This window comes from Schistocerca cancellata, chromosome 4, assembly GCF_023864275.1.
Source record: "Schistocerca cancellata isolate TAMUIC-IGC-003103 chromosome 4, iqSchCanc2.1, whole genome shotgun sequence".
NCBI lineage: Eukaryota > Metazoa > Arthropoda > Insecta > Orthoptera > Acrididae > Schistocerca > Schistocerca cancellata.
In genome coordinates, this window is record NC_064629.1 from 567,982,879 (window position 1) to 568,005,203 (window position 22,325).

At 42.5% G+C, this 22,325-nt stretch overlaps 1 protein-coding gene across 1 annotated transcript in view; it reads right to left on the reverse strand.

Annotated features, from left to right (window-relative positions):
• Positions 1 to 22,325, reverse strand: part of LOC126184331 (glutamate receptor ionotropic, kainate glr-3-like) — a 94,008-nt gene that overhangs the window by 20,169 nt on the left and 51,514 nt on the right. The window contains exon 3 of the mRNA XM_049926706.1: positions 18,788 to 19,048. Coding sequence (XP_049782663.1) covers positions 18,788 to 19,048 — 261 coding nt within the window. The remainder of the gene's footprint in view (positions 1 to 18,787; positions 19,049 to 22,325) is intronic.

Consider the following 22,325-nt stretch of genomic DNA (forward strand, 5'->3'; position numbering starts at 1 on the left):
AAAAAAATCTATGAATTTTACTAGTCAGTTCAGGTGAGGGTAACAGCTAAATTTTTTTGCCTGTTTCACATCCAAAGTAGAGTTAAAACACAAGGAATGCATCATGCAGTTATGCACTATGTGTGGATGACAATTTCTCTTTATCAAATCTGGTACCAAAACTCTCATATTTGTAAATTAAAAATGGCTAACTCCAAAACTGGCATCTGCATTGTCAGTACTTAGCCCAGACACACACACACACACACACACACACACACACACAGAGAGAGAGAGAGAGAGAGAGAGAGAGAAACAGGAAGTATCAAAAAGAATCATCCGATTTCTGCATCTATATTTCTGAAACTACTAAATGTATACAATGAATTTTGTTTTTTGATGAACAGGAAACTCAAAACGTTTTTTTACCTCTTCATTGGTGTTCAATATCCCCACTTGAGATACAAGGCACATATCAATGCGGTATTCAGATTGTTCCCACACTGCAGCGAGGATGGCTTGAATTACAACTTCCACAGCTGCTGTTGTGTGATGTCTCAGTACTCCATATTCTCATATTATGACGGTTCACTCTTTGATGTAAATGGAATGTTGCCCCATCACTAAACACTAAGCATGGAAGAAACCTTCCTCCTCCATCTTGCCAAGAAAGAAATTACAGAACTCCAAACGTTGTTTGTCGCCTTCACAAACAGCTTGCAGTAGCTGAATTTTGTATGGTTTCATGTGTAAATGTCGACGCAACACCCGCCAGACGGCTGCAGGTGAAAGTAACAACCGTCTATAGAGCTTTGACAACCAAGGAAGTGACAACACTGAGAAGTTGCCATAGAGACGTTTAGAAAATCGTGTTACGCGATTGTTTAATGTGGGTGCGCACTCGAAGCTGCTGCGTCCAGCTTACTGCAACTGTCTGTCATCAGCTTACGCAGGCTTGTCTATAATTGCGAAGAATTCGAAATTAGCAAGTTCTCACCCTTTCTCAACGGAAACTCCGATGACAATCTTTGAAATTGACAATACTGACATTTGAGGTTACATTACATACAAAATCCTATAAAAAATGAAACAATGTGAATTAAAGGTATTTCACATAGTTTATTGTTCTCAAAAAGTATACAGAAAGATTGTCCAAAATAACATGCAATACTTTGTTATAAAAAGTGTTGGGAACCTTACTTTCAGGAGACCAAATAAAAAATTTATCCCTTTGTACACAAGTAAATGGAATAATTCGTAAATAATTTATTTATATCGTTTTCTCTTCTTTTAGTCATAAGGAAGGTGACAACGGGTTTCTTTTATCTTGGTGTAAAATGCCTGAAAATACCTCGGGAATTAATGGGTAATGATGATGATAATGATGATGAAGCTGTTAGATCTTTCTCTAAGCTTGAATATGATAAGGTTTAAAAAAGTAAATCCAATACTTATCCAGATGTCACTGCCACATAAAGTGTTGAAACGGTACATGTGAAAAATGGTTCCCATTTCTGACCTAAATGGTGAAAATCAAATAGAACAATCATCTATTTAACCAAAGAACCCTGCTAAAAACACACTGTTATTGTCAAATTATTACGTTGGGGTAGGGCGATCATGTGCTCAGATGTGTGAAAGCAGGACCTCTGACCATAACTCCTGGTTGTTGGGCTGTATGGTGGGCGACAGCCAGGTTGGCATTCCACTGCCATCTGGTGCGTCTTCAGACATGTCTTCAGCCTGAAGCGATGCCCGCTTCGAAATGGGCCCTGGTAATGAGTGAAGGTGTGTCTGGAGGTGTCACGGATAGCGTCCGGATACCAGTCTGACTGTCGCCCACCATACCGCCTGACAGCCTGGAGTGATGGTCTGAGGCGCCATTCGTTTTCATAGCAGGACCCCTTCAGAAGTCATTGGCGGCACCCTTACAGCACAGTTTTTTTTTACTCATCAGTCTTCTGACTGGTTGGATATAACCCCCACGATTTCCTCTCCTGTGCCAACCTCTTCATCCCAGAGTATCACTTGCAATCTAAATCCTCAGTCATTTGTCTTCTAATGCTCCCTCTAGTACCATGGAAGTCATTCTTTGATGTCTTAACAAATGTCCTATCATCCTATCCCTACTCATTGTCACTGTTTTCTATAGATTCCTTTCCTCTCCAATTCTGCACAGAACCTCCTCATTCCTCACCTTACCAGTGCACCAAATTTTCAGTATTCGTCTATAGCACCTCATCTCAAATGCTTCGATTCTCTTCTGTTCCTGTTTTCGCAGAGTCCGTGTTTCACTACCATAATATGCTGTGCTCCAAACGTACATTCTCAGAAATTTCTTCCTCAAATTATTACTAGTAGACTAGTGGACTTCTCTTGGCCAGGAATGCCCATTTTGCACGTGCTAGTCTGCTTCTGGTGTCCTCCTGACTCCATCTGTTATTGGCTGTTTTGCTGCCTAGGTATCAGAATTCCTTAACTTTGTCTACTTTGTGACCATCAGTCCTGATGTTAAGTTTCTTGCTATTCTTGACTTTCATCTTTCTTCAATTTACTCTCAATCCATATTCTGTATTCATCAGACTGTTCATTCCATTCAGCAGATCATGTAACTCTTCTTCACTTTCACTCAGGATAGCAACGACATCAGCAAATCATATCACCACTATCCTTAAACCTTGGCTTTCTTTTATTTACATCATTGCTTCTTTGATGTACAGAGTGAACAGTAGGGGCAAAAGACTATATCCCTGTCTTACATCATTTTAATCCAAGTACTTTGTTCATGGTCGTAAACTCTTATTATTCTCTTTTGACTCTTGTACGTATTGTATACTACCTGTCTCTAGTGCTCACACCTATTTTTCTCAGAATTTCGAACATCTTGCAGCATTTTACATTGTCGAACGCTTTTTCCAGGTTGACGAATCCTATGAATGTTGACAGTGCTACATCGGCAGTATTCCACAGCCCTTCATGGCAAGCCATCTTGAGCTTGCATTTCAGCAAGTTAATGCCCAGCCACACATGGCGAGAGTTTCTACTGCTTGTCTTCATGATTTCCAAACCCTGCCATGAGCAGCAAGGTTGCCCTTTTCTTCCCCAATCGAGAACATTTGGAGCATTATGGACAGGGCCCTCCAACCAGCTCGGGACTTTGACGAAATAACGCGCCAGTTAGACAGAATTTGGCAAGATATGCCTGTGGAGGTCATTCAACAACTCTATCAATCAATGCCAAGCTGAATACCTACTTGTATAAGGGAAAGATCCCCCTCATGAACCATGTAACTTGCGATCAGTGGGGTCGCTTGGGTGGCTCAGCGATACAGATAGCTGTATTGTAGGTCCAGCCACAATGGAGGGATATCTGTTAAGAGACTATACAAATGTGTGGTTCCTGATGAGGGGCAGCAGCCTTTTCAGGAGTTGCAGGGCAACAGTCAGGATGACTGAGTGATTTGGACTTGACATCTCAAACAAAATAGGCTTGCTGTACTGGTATTGTGAACAACTGAAAGCAAGGGAAAACTACAGCCACAATTTTTTCTGAGGGCATGCACCTCTACTGCATGGTTAAATGATGATGAAATCCTTATGGGTATAGATTCCAGAGGTAAAATAGTTTTTCATTTCGATCTATGGGTGGGGACTCCTCAGGAGGATGTCATCATCTCGAGAAACAAAACTGGCATTCTATAGATCAGAGAATGGAATGTTAGATCCCTTAGTTGGCAGGCAGATCCGAAAATTTAAAAAGGGGAATGGATAGGTTGACATTTGATATAGTGTTAATTAGTGAACAGCAGTTGCAGAAGGAACACGATTTATTGCCAGATGAATACAGGGTTATAAATACAAAATCAAATAGGGATAACACAGGAGTAGGATAGTGGTGGGGTAATGGCAGCACAAACGCATTTTGTTTGTGCAGGTTGCATACATTCAGGGAAAATCATAGATTCAGGGGTGCACCTTTTGTTATGCTGACTGGAGGTTGGTCGTTTGGCAGGAAGTCCATTATATTGGAGGTAGCTGAAAGTTTCAAATTGCTCTATGTCCTTAAACAATTTGCTGGAGACAGGGGTAGGGGTTTGACTGGAGTGTGTGCACCCAATACCACCATCAGAAAAAATAAATCCATGAATCAGGAATTTGATGTTACTATAGCTTTTAAATCAATATGTAATCCATCCATTGGTTGTCTCAGATACACCAGGACAAAGAATGAGGGGGAGGAAGAGGAAGGGCATACCATGTGATAGGACAGTAACAACAACAAATGCTGCTCTCACTTTCCATTGCAAAACAGAGTCCATTGGACTGTATTGAGAAGCAGTACAGTAAGCCACCTCCCATTCCATAGTAGTAATGATCATGGTTAGATGGTGGAGATCACTGATACACACTTACAATCTAGCACTCATGTCTCAACAACCAAACACAGTGCCCAAGGCAAGAGAGTCACGCAGTTCTAGTTGCTGCAGTGGGCCAGCATCTCAGCGATTGTGCCAGGTCTGTAGCCGGAGTCAGCCCACGTGAGAGGACTGCCTGGCCATGGAGGGTGTCCAGGATAACTGGAGTGGCAGCAATTTGTATTTTAACAATATGTCCAGCACCAACACTAGTAAATTATCGATATTGAATCTTATCAAATATCCACAAAAAATTTGAGAAACTCGCAACAAATGTGGTCAGGATGCTGTCCAACACAGACTGAGTATCAGTACACAATTCATCCGCCCAGAGGGCGACACAGCTGAACTCCTCGTGACTGGTTCGAGAGGCTTAGCGGCAGCACACATCTGAAGCCACAAATGTCCATTCATTCCGGTCACTGGCTACCTACGCCGTGCACCTGGACGGCAGGCAGAACCATCCTAGGAAAACAGCCAGATATTTATCAGTGTAAGTTCATTTAAATATTACGATTGTAGGCCTAATCTGGTGAGATCCGGCACTGAGAGAAGTATCGGAAATACCTCCTCCTGACTACTGTGACTCTGGAAATATCAGTTGCCTGCATTAATATATATCCTTCTTATGACTGGACATAATTTTCCATGTAAAACCTTTCATTCCCCTTATGGCTATCCATGCAATGAAATCACAGTTTTTCTGATCAAATCGATACTTCCCTTGCGACTGGACATTGTCATTTTCTTTGCACACGTTGGAACATTGACCACAGTAACTTTACACTCTAACACATATGCATTTGCGATTATCGTTTATCTGTGGATAGCATCGGAAAAAATTATGATATGTCCACACTTACACCGGATAGGCCTCTCGATTCTCCTCAGTTCTAGGAAATTATTTGACATATAAGTCTCCCAGCCAGTCAGATTCGAGAACAGACTGCAGGTATTTTCGATCAGCACTTCAGGAAGGTGCTGCATCCCACCAAGGCCCCATAAACAAACATTGTAAAGCACACGTGTCTGGCACTATGTGATAATCAACACCGCTACCGGAGATGAAAGGGTTGGAAAGACATCACTGATATGGGTTGGTGTACTGCATCGCAATCGACAGTGCGACAGAGAACATATTAGGATCTGCTTAGGGGAGCCGATGAGAAGAAGAACCATGTATCCATTTTGTTACAGCCGTATTGTCCGCCCTGACGGTACACTACAGCAGATTCAGCTGAAGGCTTGCATTGCTATATTGCGCAGGTGTTTACGAAACGAATCTGTCACCTCTTGCGGTCGAATACACTCCTCATTGCGTTGAAATCACAATTCCTCACTTCAAATCTGTCCTCCCCTTATGACTAGACATACGTAATTTTTTACATGAATAGTGGCCTGATCACTCCACGTAAACGTCTGTTGATATGTCGGAACATAAGCCACAGTAATTTTATATTCAAGCAGCATAACATTTCTTACTATTATTAATAGGTATACAGGTTTGTCATTTCACACAGTCTACCACAGCTTCCCAGTAGCAAAATTTTCCCGCTACATCGTCGTTATCACATATTCGTCGAGGAATAAAGGGCGTAACTACAGATAAAAAATCTACACATCTCTTATCTACGTTACATACATTCTTGCACGATAGTTGGCGTTTGCCAGAGCAGGATGAACTGGTATCCCATGCCAGGTCACAGACCTGTGCTACTTCTCTCGAAATCCCACCACGTTCTGACACCACTGTCCCATTAGTTACGAGATTGACATGTAGAGAGCTACCACAACGAGGAAAGTAGCACACTAACTTACAGGAGGAATTTCACAACCATGCAGAGTTTATGCAGACTGCACAAAGCAATTAAGAAGCATAACACGTACAATTAATCGATTCCAAATGACAGTCTATAAATTTCCCCCAGTACATGACCTGATCTCCTTTATCGAATACCTATGATTACCACGCTAGAAATACCACAGTGTAATGATTCAGAGTCTTCGTTGACAGCACAGTCTCTCTCACTGTCCTCGTTACTTTTGTGGCATCCAACGAAGTAAAGCTCCGAATAAGATTTTACCACATCTCTCTCTTCTGATATGTCAGCAAAAATATTCAGAAAATATTGTTCTTGTGATACATACTCATGAAGTAATGAGTACTATCGACAGGGGATATGAAACCGATTCCACATTTTTAGTTTTCCAGAAGGCTTTCGACACCGTTTCTCAGAAGCGTCTTCTAACCAAACTGCGTGCCTGTGGAATATCGCCTCAGTTGTGCGACTGGATTCGTGATTTCCTGTCAGAAAGGTCACAGTTCGTAGTAAGAGACGGAAAGTCATCGAGTAAAAGAGAAGTAATATCCGGCGTTCCCCAAGGGAGTGTTATAGGCCGACTGTTGTTCCTGATCTATATTACGACATAGGAGACAATCTGAGTAGCCCTATTAGATTGCTTGCAGATGATGCAACAATCATCTGATGACTAAAGCGAATTGCAAAATGATTTAGATAAGATATCTGTACCGTGTGAAAAGTGGCAGTTGACCCTGAATAAAGAGAAGTGTGAAGTTATTCACATGAGTACTAAAAGAAATCCGCTAAATTTCGATTATGCGGTAAGTCACACAAATCTTAAGGTTGTAAATTCAACCAAATACTTAGGGATTAAATTGCAAATAACCTAAATTGGAACGATCACATACATAATGTTGTGGGTAGAGCAAACCAAATACTGCGATTCATTGACAGAACACTTAGAAGGTGCAACAGGTCTACTAAAGAGACTGCTTACACCAAGCTTGTCCGCCCCACTCTGGAGTACTGCTGTGCGGTGTGGGATCAGCATCAGGTGGGACTGACGGATGACATCGAAAAAGTTCAAAGAAGGGCGGCTCATTTTGTATTATCGTGAAATAGGGGAGATAGTGCCACAGAGATGATACGTGAATTGGAGTGGCAATCATTAAAACAAAGGCGTTTTTCGTTGCGACGGGATCTTCTCATGAAATTTCAATCACCCGCTTTCTCCTCCGTTTGCAAAAATATTCCGTTGGCACGCACCTACATAGGGATGAATGACCATCACGATAAAATAATAGAAATCAGGGCTCGCACAGAAAAATTTAAGTGCTCGTTTTTCCCGCGTGCCATTCGAGAGTGGAACGGTAGAGAGACAGCTTGAAGGTGGTTGACTGAACACTCTGATAGGCACTTTATTGTGAATACTAGAGTAATCGCGTAGATTTAGATGTGATGTAGGGGGAAGAGGAGGAAGCACCTACCTCGCGATAGGAGAGTAACAACAACTTTCTGCTGCGAGACTGAGTCCAATGGGATGTATTGAGAAGCAATTAACACCGCAAACTTGAACTACGCTCCATTCTGTAGTAGTAGTTGTCATGATTAGATGTTGGAGATCGCTGAAATACCCATACATCCCACACGCTAATGCTGACTATGTTAAATCGTTTTCTTCGAGGTAATTCATAATGTTTGAGCACAGTATATTTTCCAAAATCTTATTGTAAATCGACGTTAGTGATATGGGCCTGTAATCCAGAGGATTACTCCTATTTCCCTTTTTGAGTATTGGTGTGGTTTGAGCAACTTTCCAGTCTTTAGGTACGGAACTTTCTGTGAGCGAGCGGTTGTATATAATTGCTAAATATGGAGCTATTGTATCACCACACTCTGAATGGTACCTTACTGGTATACAATCTGGACCGGAGGCCTTGCCTTTATTAAGTGATTTAAGCTGCTTTGCTACACCGAGGATACGTATGGTTCAAATGGCTCTGAGCACTATGGGACTTAACAACTGAGGTCATCAGTCCCCTAGAACTTAGAACTACTTAAACCTAACTAACCTAAGGACATCGCACACATCCATGCCCGAGGCAGGATTCGAATCTGCGACCGTAGCGGTCGCGCTGTTCCAGACTAAAACGCCTAGAACCGCTCGGTCACATCGGCCGTAGAGGATACGCACTTCTATGCTTCTCATTTTGACAGCTGTTCTTGACTGGAATTCAGAAATATTTACTTCGTCTACTTTAGTTAAGGAGTTTCGGAAAACCGTGTTTAATAACTGTACTTTAGTGGCACTGTCATCAGTGACTTCATCGTTGTTATTTGTTATCGCGCAGTGAAGATACTGATTGCGTCTTGCCAGTGGTGTGCTTTATGTATGACCAGAATCTGTTTGGGTTTTCTGACAGATTCCGAGTCAGAGTTCCGTTGTGGAAATTATTAAAATCATCTCGCATTGAAGTAAGTGCTGTATTTCGAACCTCTGCAAAGTTCGCCAATCTTGGGAATTTTACGTTCTTTTAAATTTGGCGTGCTTTTTTCATTGCTTCTTCAACAGCGGTATGACCCGGTTTTGTGTACCATGGGGGATCAGTACCATCACTTATTAATTTATTAGGTATATGTCTCTCAATTGCCGTCGATGCCATCTCTTTGAAATCAATCCACATCTTTTCTACGCTTAAGTGATCAGATCGGAAGGAGTGAAGACTGTCTCTTAAAAACGCGTTAAGAGCATTTTTATCAGCTTTTTTAAACAGATGTACTTTGCGTTTCTTTTTGATGGTTATAGGTGTTACCGTATTCAGCCTAGCAGCAACTGCCTTGTGGTCGCTAATCCCTGTATTCGTTATGACACTCCCTATTTGTAGACGATTATTTGTTACTAAGAGGTCAAGTAGACTTTCGCAACCATTTACGCTTCGAGTGAGCTCATGAACTAATTGTTCAAAATAATTTTCTGAGAAAGTATTCAGTACAATTTCGGATGACGTTTCACACCTGCCACAGGATTTAAATGTATAATTGTTCCAGAATATCGAGGGTAGGTTGAAGTCACTACCGACTAAGGCGATTGGAACAGGACATAGGAACACAGTAGAAGACGAATAGGTAGCTTTAAGAGATGAAGTAGTGAAGACAGCAGAGGATCGAATAGATAAAATGACCAGGCCCTCTGGAAATCCTGGGATAACACGGGAGTCGTTGAATTTAATTGAGGAAAGGAGATAATTTAAAAATGCAGCAAATGTAGATGAACAAACGTCTAAAGAAAGAGATTGACAGGAAGTGCAAACAAAATGGTTAAGCAGGAATGGCTAGAGGACAAATGTAAGGATTTAGAAGTATATTTAAATGGAGGAAAGACAGCTACCGCCTACAGGAAAGACAAAGAGTCCTTTGGAGAAAAGAGAAGCAACTGTATGAATATCTAGAGCTCAGATGGAAATATAGTTCAAAAATGGTTCAAATGGCTCTGAGCATTATGGGACTTAACATCGGTTTTCATCAGTCCCCTAGAACTACTTAAACCTAACTAACCTAAGGACAGCACACACATCCATGCCCGAGCAGGATTCGAACCTGCGACCGTAGCGGTCGCGCGGTTCCAGACTGAAGTGCCTAGAACCGCTTGGCCACACCGGCCGGCGGAAATCTAGTCCAAATCAAAGAAGGGAAAGTTGAAAGGTGGGAGTATATACAGGGTAGTTTTTACTGCTGTGTACAAACTCTAAGTATTTACTGAGGAGAGGATACAGAACAGAAAAGGTCTAATGAACTTATGTCCGGAAATTCATGGTTTCCTTGCTGGAGACCATTTGTTCAATCATACTTTGTTACAGACTGCGGTCTGATACGCACTGTACCATGCAGCCACAGTTACAGTATGCATGGTTTCCTCCTTGAGGGTGGTACTATTTCTCGTATGTCATGCACTAGCGCCCATTCCTGCCATAGTAACTGGTAATGTTGTGTCCGATTCACTTCTCTTGCTGACTCACCTTGTAGTGGATGTGATACAGCGTTGTTCATAATGGTACCGTATTTGAATCGAGAACTTGCCGACATTATGTTCGCTTATGGAAAGGCAAATGGCAACGGGCGGCGGGCAGCAAGGCTGTATTAGGAGACCTATCCCCGCCGACAACAACCACAGCATTCAATGTTTGCAACAGTGTTCCGCTGTTTGTCTGAGACGGCGTCGATTCGGGAAGCAACAGATCATGAAGGACGTATCGGAAATGTTCGGACACCAGACTTGGACGAAAATGTGATTAGCACCGTGGAAGGCAACTGCCGTGTTAGTACCAGGTACTTGGCCCGCCAGTACAGGGTAAGCCAGATGACCTTGTGGATCATTCTCCATGACAATTTTTACTACCCTTATCACTTACAGCGTGCGCAGGACTTACTGGCGACAGACTTTCCACATCGGGAGCAGTTTTGTCACTGGTTTCTTCACCATGCAACCACGATTCCGGGGTTCGTGTCATCCATCCTATTCACAGACGAGGCCACCTTTATGCAGAGTGGTATCTTCAACTTTCATAGCAGTCATCTGTGGGATAGTATGCAGAACCCACGTGGTAAAGTGACAGCGAATCGTCAACATCGGTGCAGCCGGAATGTGTAGGCCGGTACAATTTGCGACTGTATTTTGGGACCAGTTTTCCTTCCACGTCACCTAACAGGCCGGAACTATCGGCGTTTCTTGCGGGTGACTTTGCCTCCCCTGCTGGAAGAAGTGTTATTGATGATTCGAAGTGTTATGTGGCTGCCAGATGACGGTACTCCAGCCCACTTCGCCGTTAACGTCCGAACGCATCTCAATCGTGTCTTCCCTGGTCGTTGATTCGGACGAGAGGGTACAGTTGCATGACCTGCTCGTTCACTGGATGTCAACCAGTGCGATTTATGGTTATGGGACCATCGTGTATGCAGAAACCCATTCTAGATATGGAGACAATGGAGCAGCGTATTCATGCTCCTTTTGACGCAGTTTGGATATAGCGTCGCCATGTCAACGTGTGTACACGCATGCGTTGAGGCACATGGAAACCATTTTCAACACATACTGTAACTGTGGCTACATGGTATGTATTAGACCGCAGTCTCTGTAACAATGTACGATCGAATAAATGGTCTCTAGCATGGAAATCATGCATTTCCGGACATAAGTTTATTAAACATTTTTTCTTCCATACCCTCTCATCGATTAATCGCTAGAGTTTGTACATAGTGGGAAAAAATCACCCTGCAGAAGGTCTATCTATATAAGGGAGATGGACTTGAAAGCAATATTATAGAAAGGGAAGAGGACATAGATGAGGATGAAATGTGAGATATGATACTACGAGAAGAATTTGACAGAGCACTGAAAGACCTAAGTCGAAACAAGGCACTGGGAGCAGACGACATTCCTTCAGAACCACAGGTAGCCTTGGGGGACCGGCCATGACAAAATTATCCCATCTGGTGTGCAGGACGAATGGAACGGGTGAAATACTCTCAGACTTCAAGAAAAATGTAGTAACTGCAATCCCAAGGAAAGCAGGCGCTGATAGGTGTGTAAATTAACGAACTATCAGTATAATAAGTCATGACTGCAAAATACTAACACGAATTCTTTACAGAAGAATGGAAAAACTGGTAGCAGACGACCTCGGGGAAGGCCATTTTGGATTTTGGAGAAATGTAGGAACACGCGAAGTGATACTGACCCTACGATTTAGTTTAACCAATAGGTTAAGGAAAGACAAAATTAAGTTAATAGCATTTGTAGACTTAGAGAAAGCTTTAGACATTGTTGCCTGGACTACTCTCTTTGAAATTCTGCAAGTAGCAGGGGTAAAATACAGAGAGCGAAAGGCTGTTTAGAACTTCTACAGAAGACAGATGGCAGTTGTAAGAGTCGTGGGGCATTAAAGGGAGCCGGCCGGTCGCATGTTCGAATCCTGCCTCGGGCATGGATGTGTGTGATGTCCTTAGGTTAGTTAGGTTTAAGTAGTTCTAAGTTCTGGGGGACTGATGACCTCAGATGTTAAGTCCCATAGTGCTCAGAGCCATTAAAGGGAAGCAGTGGTTGGGAAAGGAATGAGACAGGGTTGTATCCTATCCCCAATGTCATTCAATCTGTACTCTTGAGTACGCGGTAAAGAAAACAAAAGAAAAATTTGGAGTAGGAATTGAAGTTCAGGAAGAAGAAATTAAAACTCTGAGGTTTCCCAATGACTGTAATTCTGTCAGAGACAGCAAAGATCTTGGAAAGGCATTTAAGCGGAATGGACAGTATCTTGAAAGGAGGATATAAGACGAACACCAACAAAAGAAAAATGAGGATGGAATGTAGTCGAATTAAATCAAGTGATTCTGAGGGAATTAGATTAGGAAATGAGACACTTAAACTAGTAGGTGAGTTTTGCTACTTGGGCACCAAAGTAACTGATGGCCGAAGTAGACACGATATAAAATGTAGACTAGCAATGGCAACAAAAGGGTTTCTGAAGAAGAAAAATTTGTTAACATCGAATATAGATTTAAGTGTTAGGTAGTCTTTTCTGAAGGTATTTGTCTGGAATGTAACCATGTATGGAAGTGAAATGTGGACGATAAACACATTAGACAAGAAGAGAATAGAAGTGTTTGAAATCTGGCGCTACAGACGCATGCTGAAGATTAGATGGGTAGATCTCGTAACTAATGAGCGGGAACTGAATAGAATTGATAGGAAAAGAAACTTGTGGCAAAACCTGACTAGAAGAAGGGATCGGTTCATAGTACACATTCTGAGACATCAAGGGATCACATATTTGGTACTGGAGAGGAATGAGGGGGCTAAAAATCGTAGAGGGAGATCAAGAGATCAATACTGCAAGCAGATTCAGATGGATGTAGTTTGTAGTAGTCATTTGGAGATGAAGAGGCTTGCACAGGATAGAATAGCATGGACAGCTTCCAACAACCCTACCACAACAAAGGTCAAAAATTAATTATGATTGTAGTGTTGCTCACGCTGCTAAATATTGCATTTTCGGGCAACAACAAAGTTATATTATGTGGCAGGTGCCATTAGAGCACAGTTAATAAAGTCATTTCTTGAAATAATGGATAAACTAGGCACTCATCTTTTCGTGTTTCCCACGCTGGACTCGTTGTGAACTCATGGCTCAATCGTCGAAAATCTAGGTAGTGATGATTCCAAGCTCGGATGCAAAGAGGCCTAAGTGTTATTTTGCGATATTCATAAGTTTTATATATGTGTTTCATAAACCATTTTTGAAGATTAAACTTTTTCAAGTTAGGACAATGGTGATGTAAAAAAGTAATCAGCACTCCGAATTTAAGTTACACTTCTTTTTTATTACTTTTGTTGCAACATCACGTAAATCGTTCCAAAACATCATTTCACAATATAAAACATACTTGAAAATATCTTCCTTAATGTTAAAGTTCACATTTCAAAAACTGACTACAATTTGCGTCTTTTTAACATGACGACCAAAGCTTGACTCTCTAATAACCGCTTACGCGCCCAAAAATCAGAGTTACAAGTACGTCAAAGATCATAGTGACAAAAGAAAGAATACACATAAGAATAATATCACTGCACTATATACATATCGCTGTATCGAAGTACCTCTACATTAATGAAATAAAATCTGAATGTTGTCACAGAAATATGTTAACTATTTTACAGAAACACAGTAGAATATTGCTGGTATCGAGAGGTTGAAGTGAGGTGCCGTAATGGTTGCGTAATTCAAGTACCATTACAAGCTGCATCAAACCAGTCTTCGGACTGAAGACCACAGGAAAAACAATTAGGGGGAGTGCGGACCAATGCATTACTGACTTGCTTGATTTGTGAGGCTCTTTCTCTTAAGTAAATCAATCAATTTTTCTGAAATTGTAACCGTTTGTTTCTTTGTACATGTAAATCACATCTACAGAGTTCCGTTCCATTCTCATAATTCCTCCATGGTGCGTCGCTTTTTATTTTTGCCATAGAGTGTATTTGGTTTCGCATCATCGGCTGGGAAAGCTATTCCTACGCCGCGCAACTGGTGTATCTGACAGGAACTTGTCAGCCCTTACATCTAGCCACTAATGCATCCAATGACACAGACAAGTTGTCATTAGCATGGTCGATTTATGTAGAGCTTCGCTACATTGCGGTGTGTGCGATGACCATCCGTCGTGTGACATGTCCACGGTGGTGTTGGGCAGGATTGCACTGAAATTTAGTGCCATTATCAACACGCCTTAAACCTCACATGAACTCCTGAGCTCTGGCCTTCTTTTTTGCATGCGTCGACACCTTGCTATTCAAAGCACTGCCGAGTCCAGTAGTGACGCCACGCTTTCTCACCATTACGGAGGAAGCTTGTAGGCACCTTTGAGTCAAATTCAAACTTCTACATCGCAACTGGAAGTTATGGGCTTTCGGAAACGTGATCCTTTAATTGTGTAGTTTAGTGTATACAGGGTGTTACAAAAAGGTACGGCCAAACTTTCAGGAAACAGTCCTCACACACAAACAAAGAAAATATGTTATGTGGACATGTGTCCGGAAACGCTTAATTTCCATGTTAGAGCTCATTTTAGTTTCGTTAGTATGTACTGTACTTCCTCGATTCACCGCCAGTTGGCCCAATTGATGGAAGGTAATGTTGACTTCGGTGCTTGTGTTGACATGCGACTCATTGCTCTACAGTACTAGCATCAAGCACATCAGTACGTAGCATCAACAGGTTAGTGTTCATCACGAACGTGGTTTTGCAGTCAGTGCAATGTTCACAAATGCGGAGTTGGCAGATGACCATTTGATGTATAGATTAGCACGGGGCAATAGCCGTGGCGCGGTACGTTTGTATCGAGACAGATTTCCAGAACGAAGGTGTCCCGACAGGAAAACGTTCGAAGCAATTGATCGGCGTCTTAGGGAGCACGGAACATTCCAGCCTATGACTCGCGACTGGGGAAGACCTAGAACGACGAGTACACCTGCAACGGACGAGGCAATTATTCGTGCAGTTGACGATAACCCTAATGTCAGCGTCAGAGAAGTTGCCGCTGTACAAGGTAACGTTGACCACGTCACTGTATGGAATGTGCTACGGGAGAACCAGTTGTTTCCGTACCATGTACAGCGTGTGCAGGCACTATCAGCAGCTAATTGGCCTCCACGGGTACATTTCTGCGAATGGTTCATCCAACAATGTGTCAATCCTCATTTCAGTGCAAATGTTCTCTTTACGGATGAGGCTTCATTCCAACGTGATCAAATTGTAAATTTTCACAATCAAATGTGTGGGCTGACGAGAATCCGCACGCAATTGTGCAATCACGTCATCAACACAGATTTTCTGTCAACGTTTGGGCAGGAATTGTTGGTGATGTCTTAATTGGGCCCCATGTTCTTCCACCTACGCTCAATGGAGCAAAAAAATGGTTCAAATGGCTCTGAGCACTATGGGACTTAACATCTTAGGTCATCAGTCCCCTAGAACTACTTAAACCTAACTAACCTAAGGACATCACACACATCCATGCCCGAGGCAGGATTCGAACCTGTGACCATAGCAGTCCCGCGGTTCCGGACCGCAGCGCCTAGAACCGCACGGCCACCGCGGCTGGTACTATGGAGAACGTGATCATGATTTCATACAGGATACTCTACCTGTGCCACTAGAACATGTGCCTTTACAAGTACGACACAACATGTGGTTCATGCACGAAGGAGCTTCTGCACATTTCAGTCGAAGTGTTCGTACGCATCTCAACAACAGATTCGGTGACCGATGGATTGGTAGAGGCGGACCAATTCCATGGCCTCCACGCTCTCCTGACCTCAACCCTCTTGACTTTCATTTATGGGGGCAATTGAAAGCTCTTGTCTACGCAACCCCGGTACCAAATGTAGAGACTCTTCGTGCTCGTATTGTGGACGGCTGTGATACAATACGCCATTCTCCAGGGCTCCATCAGCACATCAGGGATTCTATGCGACGGAGGGTGGATGCATATATCCTCGCTAACGGAGGACATTTTGAACATTTCCTGCAACAAAGTGTTTGAAGTCACGCTGGTACGTTCTGTTGCTGTGTGTTTCCATTTGTTGTGTACATAGTTCTGCGTAGTCAGTGCGTGCACAACTTTCCCACTAGAGCGCGCCCCGCTAAGCACAACAGTGCAGGCGCAGCGTTTGTCCATCTCCGCACTACGAGATGGCGCTGCATTAGAGACGGACCAAATTCTGCTTCCGCCGATCCGCGTATTAATATGTCTCTCAGCCAATGAGATTGCTGCTAAAGTAGAACCTTTTCTCATCGCGGATCACACTCGCGCAGTGATACATGAATGCGCGAGGTATTATAACGAGTGTACAGACCTCCGATCAGTCAGTCTGCATTTGTCTGCATTAGTCTGTACCAATCTGCATTAGTCTGTACCAGTCTGCATTAGTCTGTACCAGTCTATAGTCAAGTTTCAGTTTGCGCCTAATAAGATTACCAAATTCCTGTACATACCCATGAAGAGAAATGTATAGACACTTTGTCAAGTATCAGAGATATGTGAGAATAAGATTAAGGTACCAAGACAAAAGGAACTTCAGATTGTCAATTGTAAACAGCATCCAGATTCAAGTTACATAATGTCTATTTTATTTATTATTTTAATAAATGTGTGTGAAAATTAATCAAGTTCTGTTTAAAGTTGGTCACCGTCAATCTGCTACTCTAAGCGTGCAACGGCAGAAGATAAACACGCCACAATAAGACCACGAGACATATTGCTGACACTCGCCTACTTCGTTAGAGCGACAAGTCAAATAATCTGATGGTGTGTGTACCGAAGGTCTTACAGTACGCACACCACACCATTCCACGATTAATGTGATTTGAAGAGAAGTAATAAAATGAGCTCTAACATGGAAAGTAAGCGTTTCCGGACACATGTCCACATAACATATTTTCTTTCTTTGTGTGTGAGGAATGTTTCCTGAAAGTTTGGCCATACCTTTTTGTAACACCCTGTATAAATGACCTCGATATTCACCTATAACTGTTGTCATTTGTACCTCCTGAGGTATCTACGAGTCATAATTTGTGGGCTGTGGTCATCAGCTGATGTTGTTGACTGTGTGCAACCACTATGAGGTACAACATCAGTGTTTTGTTTACCACAACACTAGATAAATGTCAGAATAGCGTCACTTTAGTGCATGCCAATTCGGTGAGAAATTTCCTATGCCGGCAAACTTTCTTGCCGTGAAGTGACAATTAACTCACAATGGCTGTCTAAGACTGAATAGCATATACCTACGTTGTCCCGCCGAGATAAGCATTGTTGAGTGGTACTTAAGACAGGTAAATTAATTAGTGAATTCAATGTGAAGTGAAGTAGAAATTAGAAAATAAATGAAAAACGTAGTTTAGTTTAGAAAAGTACACACTGGCAAACAGCGGGCAGAGCAGCAGTGGAACCGCCGGCGCTTGCAAGTCAGCACGTTCAAGAGAAGCCATCGCCCTCCTCACATAAGTGGAAGCTGTCGATTCAGCCGTCAGGGCATCGCCCGACCGGCTCACGTGTTTCTCAATTGTCACATGCGATCAAAGGCCCTCGCCTACATTCCAAGAGCCAATGACGGACGTTAAGAAGATTCTTCGAGAAGCTTTTCAACGTGACAGAAGAGGCAATGATCGTGAAGTCGTTCACCTCCAGTGAACTGAAGTATATAAATACGTGAGACGCAGTGGGCCTGACAGTAGTTTTCAGTTCAGTTTTGGAGCTGAAAACCGTCATACAGGAAGAGACTACATCGTATACAGAAGCACTAATTCCGCCGCTGTAATGGAATAGCAAGCAGCAGCCTCGCCGCCAGAAGACAGAAGTCAGGAGGTATTTGAAGACTGATTTTTACATACCCGGGTGACTCGTGAGGACGGGAAGGAGACGGCCTCACATCAGCAGTCACCTGTGAGCTGGTGACGAAGATCTGACAGCAGAAGACTGGCAAGCTGGAGTATGTTGTTCGAGTCCGGGACACTGGCCTTCCCCCGCAACACCGCTCCGCTGGCCGACGTACAGCACACGCGGCCGCATAGAGAAGAGAAACACTGGGACGCCACATCCAAGGTATCACCATCCGATTCACGACTTCGTTCTCAATAATTAAACGGGCCACCTCGCGATGCGCGTCTCCACTCAACTGGGCGAAACAGCGACACGAGATATACGCCGCCAGGCGTAATCAGACGCCGCCGCCCACGCAGCAAGGCTTCGCAAGCGACACAGCTGCCGCTCTCCCAGCCAGAACAATCCAGTAAGGAAACCATTGTACAAATGTTTCAATAAAAGTTATCTTATGTAAAAATGCTGTTTCATTCTACCTCATATCCTGCCCACATATTGTTAAGAGAGAAAAGGTAATTTATTTAGTCTTTTTCACCCTGTCATAATGCTTTAGAATCAAATGCCCTTTGCAGTATTGTTCATCCTGACAACTGACTAGCATCAAAAGAGAAAACCCAGTTACAGCATATACTGAGAGTAGCAGTAAGACTGCCTCGTTACCTCGAAGTTGGTGAGCTCTGCCGAATCGGCGACGACGGCCAGCTGGTAGGTGCGGTCGGTGAGAAAGCCCTGGAGCCCGGAGAAGGGCAGTACGGGCGTTTTGACCGCGAGCCGTGCCACCAGCGCAGCCCCGAAAGCGGCCTGCACCGTCATCACGCCGGCCAGCGATGCCACCACCACACAACGCTCGCACGCCCCTGCAGTCGCAGCTGCTGTCCCTGCCAGCACGTGCTCGTGAGTCCTTCTCATCCCCTCAGGATTCTGCGTTTCAAGTGCAGTGATATATTTATGTCGTCCCGAATGGTGTAAAAAATTGAAGGAAGGGTGAGACCTAGTAGCAACTCATTGTTCTCTGGTCTCGAGCAGTACAAATGAGGGGTAAAGGAAGATTAGGTTTCAATATCCTGTTGATGATGGGCTCATTTGACATGGAGTACTGACTGAGATTCGGTAAGGATGGCTCTCCACAAACATTGGTCCCTGTCACAGCATAATCAACGAAACACGTATGTATACCGTAAATGGAACCATATTGGAGGAATGTCTGTGGAGAGACTAGAGTAAGATGTGGTTCCTGAAGAAGGGCAGGAGCCTTTTTAGTAGTCACATGGGCAACACAACAGTCTGGATGATTGACTGGTTTAGCCTTGTAACAGTAGCCAACATGGCCCTGCAAACAGCTGAAAGACAGGGGAAACTACACCTGTTACGTGTTACAGATGGCACGCAACGCTTTATCAAAATATACCGGAGGTACTATGGTCCCCCTTTCGGATCTCCTGACGGAAATTCTCAGGAGGATGTCATCATTAGAAAAAACTAAACTGGCGTTCTACAGGTCGAGACGTAGAATGTTAGATCCCTTAATCAGGCAGGTAGGTTAGAGAATTTAAAAAGAGATCTGGATAGGCTGCTGTTTAATGTAGCAGGAATTAGTGAAGTTCGGTGGTAGATAGGGATACTGCAGTAGTAGGTATAATAATGAATAATAAAGTAGGAATGCAAATAAGCAGCTATGAACAGCTTAGTAACAGAGTTATCATAGAAACGACACATACAAAACCAACGTCCACCACAGTAATAAAAGCTCATATGCCTACTAGCTCCACAAATGCTGAAAATATATGAAGAATCAATGTTGACATAAAAGAAATTATTCATATATTTGAGGGAAACAAAACTTTAATTGTGATGAAGCACTATAATTCGAGAGTGGGAATAGGAAGAGAAAGGAAAATAGTAGTAGAACGTGGAATGGGGGAAAGGAACAATTTGGCACAGAGCACAATTTAAAAAATTCTACTATTTGGTTTAAGATGCATGAATATAGGCTGCGTACATGGAAGAGGCCTGGAAACATTGGAAGGTTTTAGACTGATTATACAATGGTAAGACAGAGGTTTCCAAACCGGATTTTAAATTGCAAAAAATTTCAGAGGCAGATGGTGATTCTACCAACAATTAATTGATTATGAACTGCAGATCAAAAGAGAAAAAACTGTATAAAGTTAGGAAAATAATGAGATCGGACCTAGATAAGTTAAAAGAACAAGAGGTTGTTGAGAGTTTCAGACGCAACATTAAGCAACGTTTGACTGAAAATGGGAGAAGGGAATACGATAGAAGACGAATGAATAGCTGTGAGAGATGAAACAGTAATGACAGCAGAGGCTCCAATACACAGAAAATAGAAGTCCCAGAAGAACTCTTAGGATAACCCAAGAAATTGACGAAATGAACATATAGAAATGAGGAAGGCAAAAGGGAAAACAGACATCGAAAAAGTGAGACTGACAGAAAGTGCAAAATGAAAAGCTGGAATGACTAAAGAAGAAATACGATCTGTATAAGCAAGAACTTAAAAAAAATTAAATCTTCCTTTGAATATAAGAGAAGCAGCATTATGAATATCAAGAGCTCAGATTGTAAGCCAGATCCAAGCAAAAAAAGAAAGGCAGAAAAGTGGAAGGAATATGCAGAAGGCTTGTACTAGGGAAACGAGACAATGTTTTAGAAATGGAAGAGAAAGTATGTGACTATGAGATGGGAGAAATGATACTTAGAGAAGAATTTGAAAGGGTATTGAAACACTAAGCCGAAAAAAGGCAGCTAGAGTAAACGATATTCACTCAGAATCATTGGGATACTTGTGAGTTCATATCATCACAAAACTATTTCACCTCGTTTACAAGATGTCTGAGACAGACAGAATACCCTAAGACTTAAAGAAGAATGTAATAATCCCAGTTCCATAAAAGGCAGGTGCTGACAAGTGTGGACATTATAAACCATCGGTTCAATAAGTCAGAGCTGCAAAATACTGACACACGGTATTTACAGAAGTATGGAAAAAATGGTAGAAGCTGATTTAGGCTTCTGAAGAAATGTAGGAACACACGAGGCAATAGTAAGTCATAATCTTATTTTATAAGAGAGACGGAAGGAAGGCAAATCTCTTTATTTGTAGCATTTATAGATTTAAATAATGCTTTTGACAACGTTGATTGGAATGCATTCTTTGAAATTCTGGATGTACCTGGGATAAAGGATTATCTACGATTTATACAGGAATCAGACGGTAGTTACGTGAGTCGAAGGACATGACAGAGAAACACTAGTTGCGAGGGGCATGTAATAGGTTTGTAGAATGTCCCCAATATTATTCGACTTGTTCACTGAGAAAGCAATGAAGTAAACCAAAGAGTAACTTGGAAAAGGAATTAAACTTAAGAGGGAAGAAATTAAGACTTCCAGATTTGTCAATGACATATCAGTTGTGTCAGAGGCGGTAGAGGATTTGGAAGAGCAGCTGAAGTGGATGGATGTTATCTTGAAACGCGATTATGACATGAATATCATCAAAAGAAAAACAAGAATAATGGAATGTATCGAAATTAAGCAGGCGATGCAGAGGAAATTAAACTAGGAAATGAGACTCTAACAACAGTAAATGAGTTTTGTTATTTGGGCAGTAAGATAAATAACGATGACCGAGGAAGAAAGGATATGAAATGAATAATTAATAAATAATTTGCGGAAAAATAGAAATTTCTTAACGTAGAATATACACTACTGGCCATTAAAATTGCTACACCACGAAGATGACGTGCTACAGACGCGAAATTTAACCGACAGGAAGCAGATGCTGTGATATGCAAATGATTAGCTTTTCAGAGCATTCACACAAGGTTGGCGCCGGTGGGGACACCTACAACGTGCTGACATGAGGAAAGTTTCAAACTGATTTCTCATACACAAACAGCAGTTGACCGGAGTTGCCTTATGAAAAGTTGTTGTGATGCCTCGTGTAAGGAGGAGAAATGCGTACCATCACGTTTCCGACTTTGATAAAGTTCGGATTGTAGCCTATCGCGATTGCGGTTTATCGTATCGCGACATTGCTGCTCGCGTTGGTCGAGATCCAATGACTGTTAGCAGAATATGGAATCAGCGGGTTCAGGAGGGTAATACGGAACGCCGTGCTGGGTCCAACGGCCTCGTATCACTAGCAGTCGAGATGACAAGCATCTTATCCGCA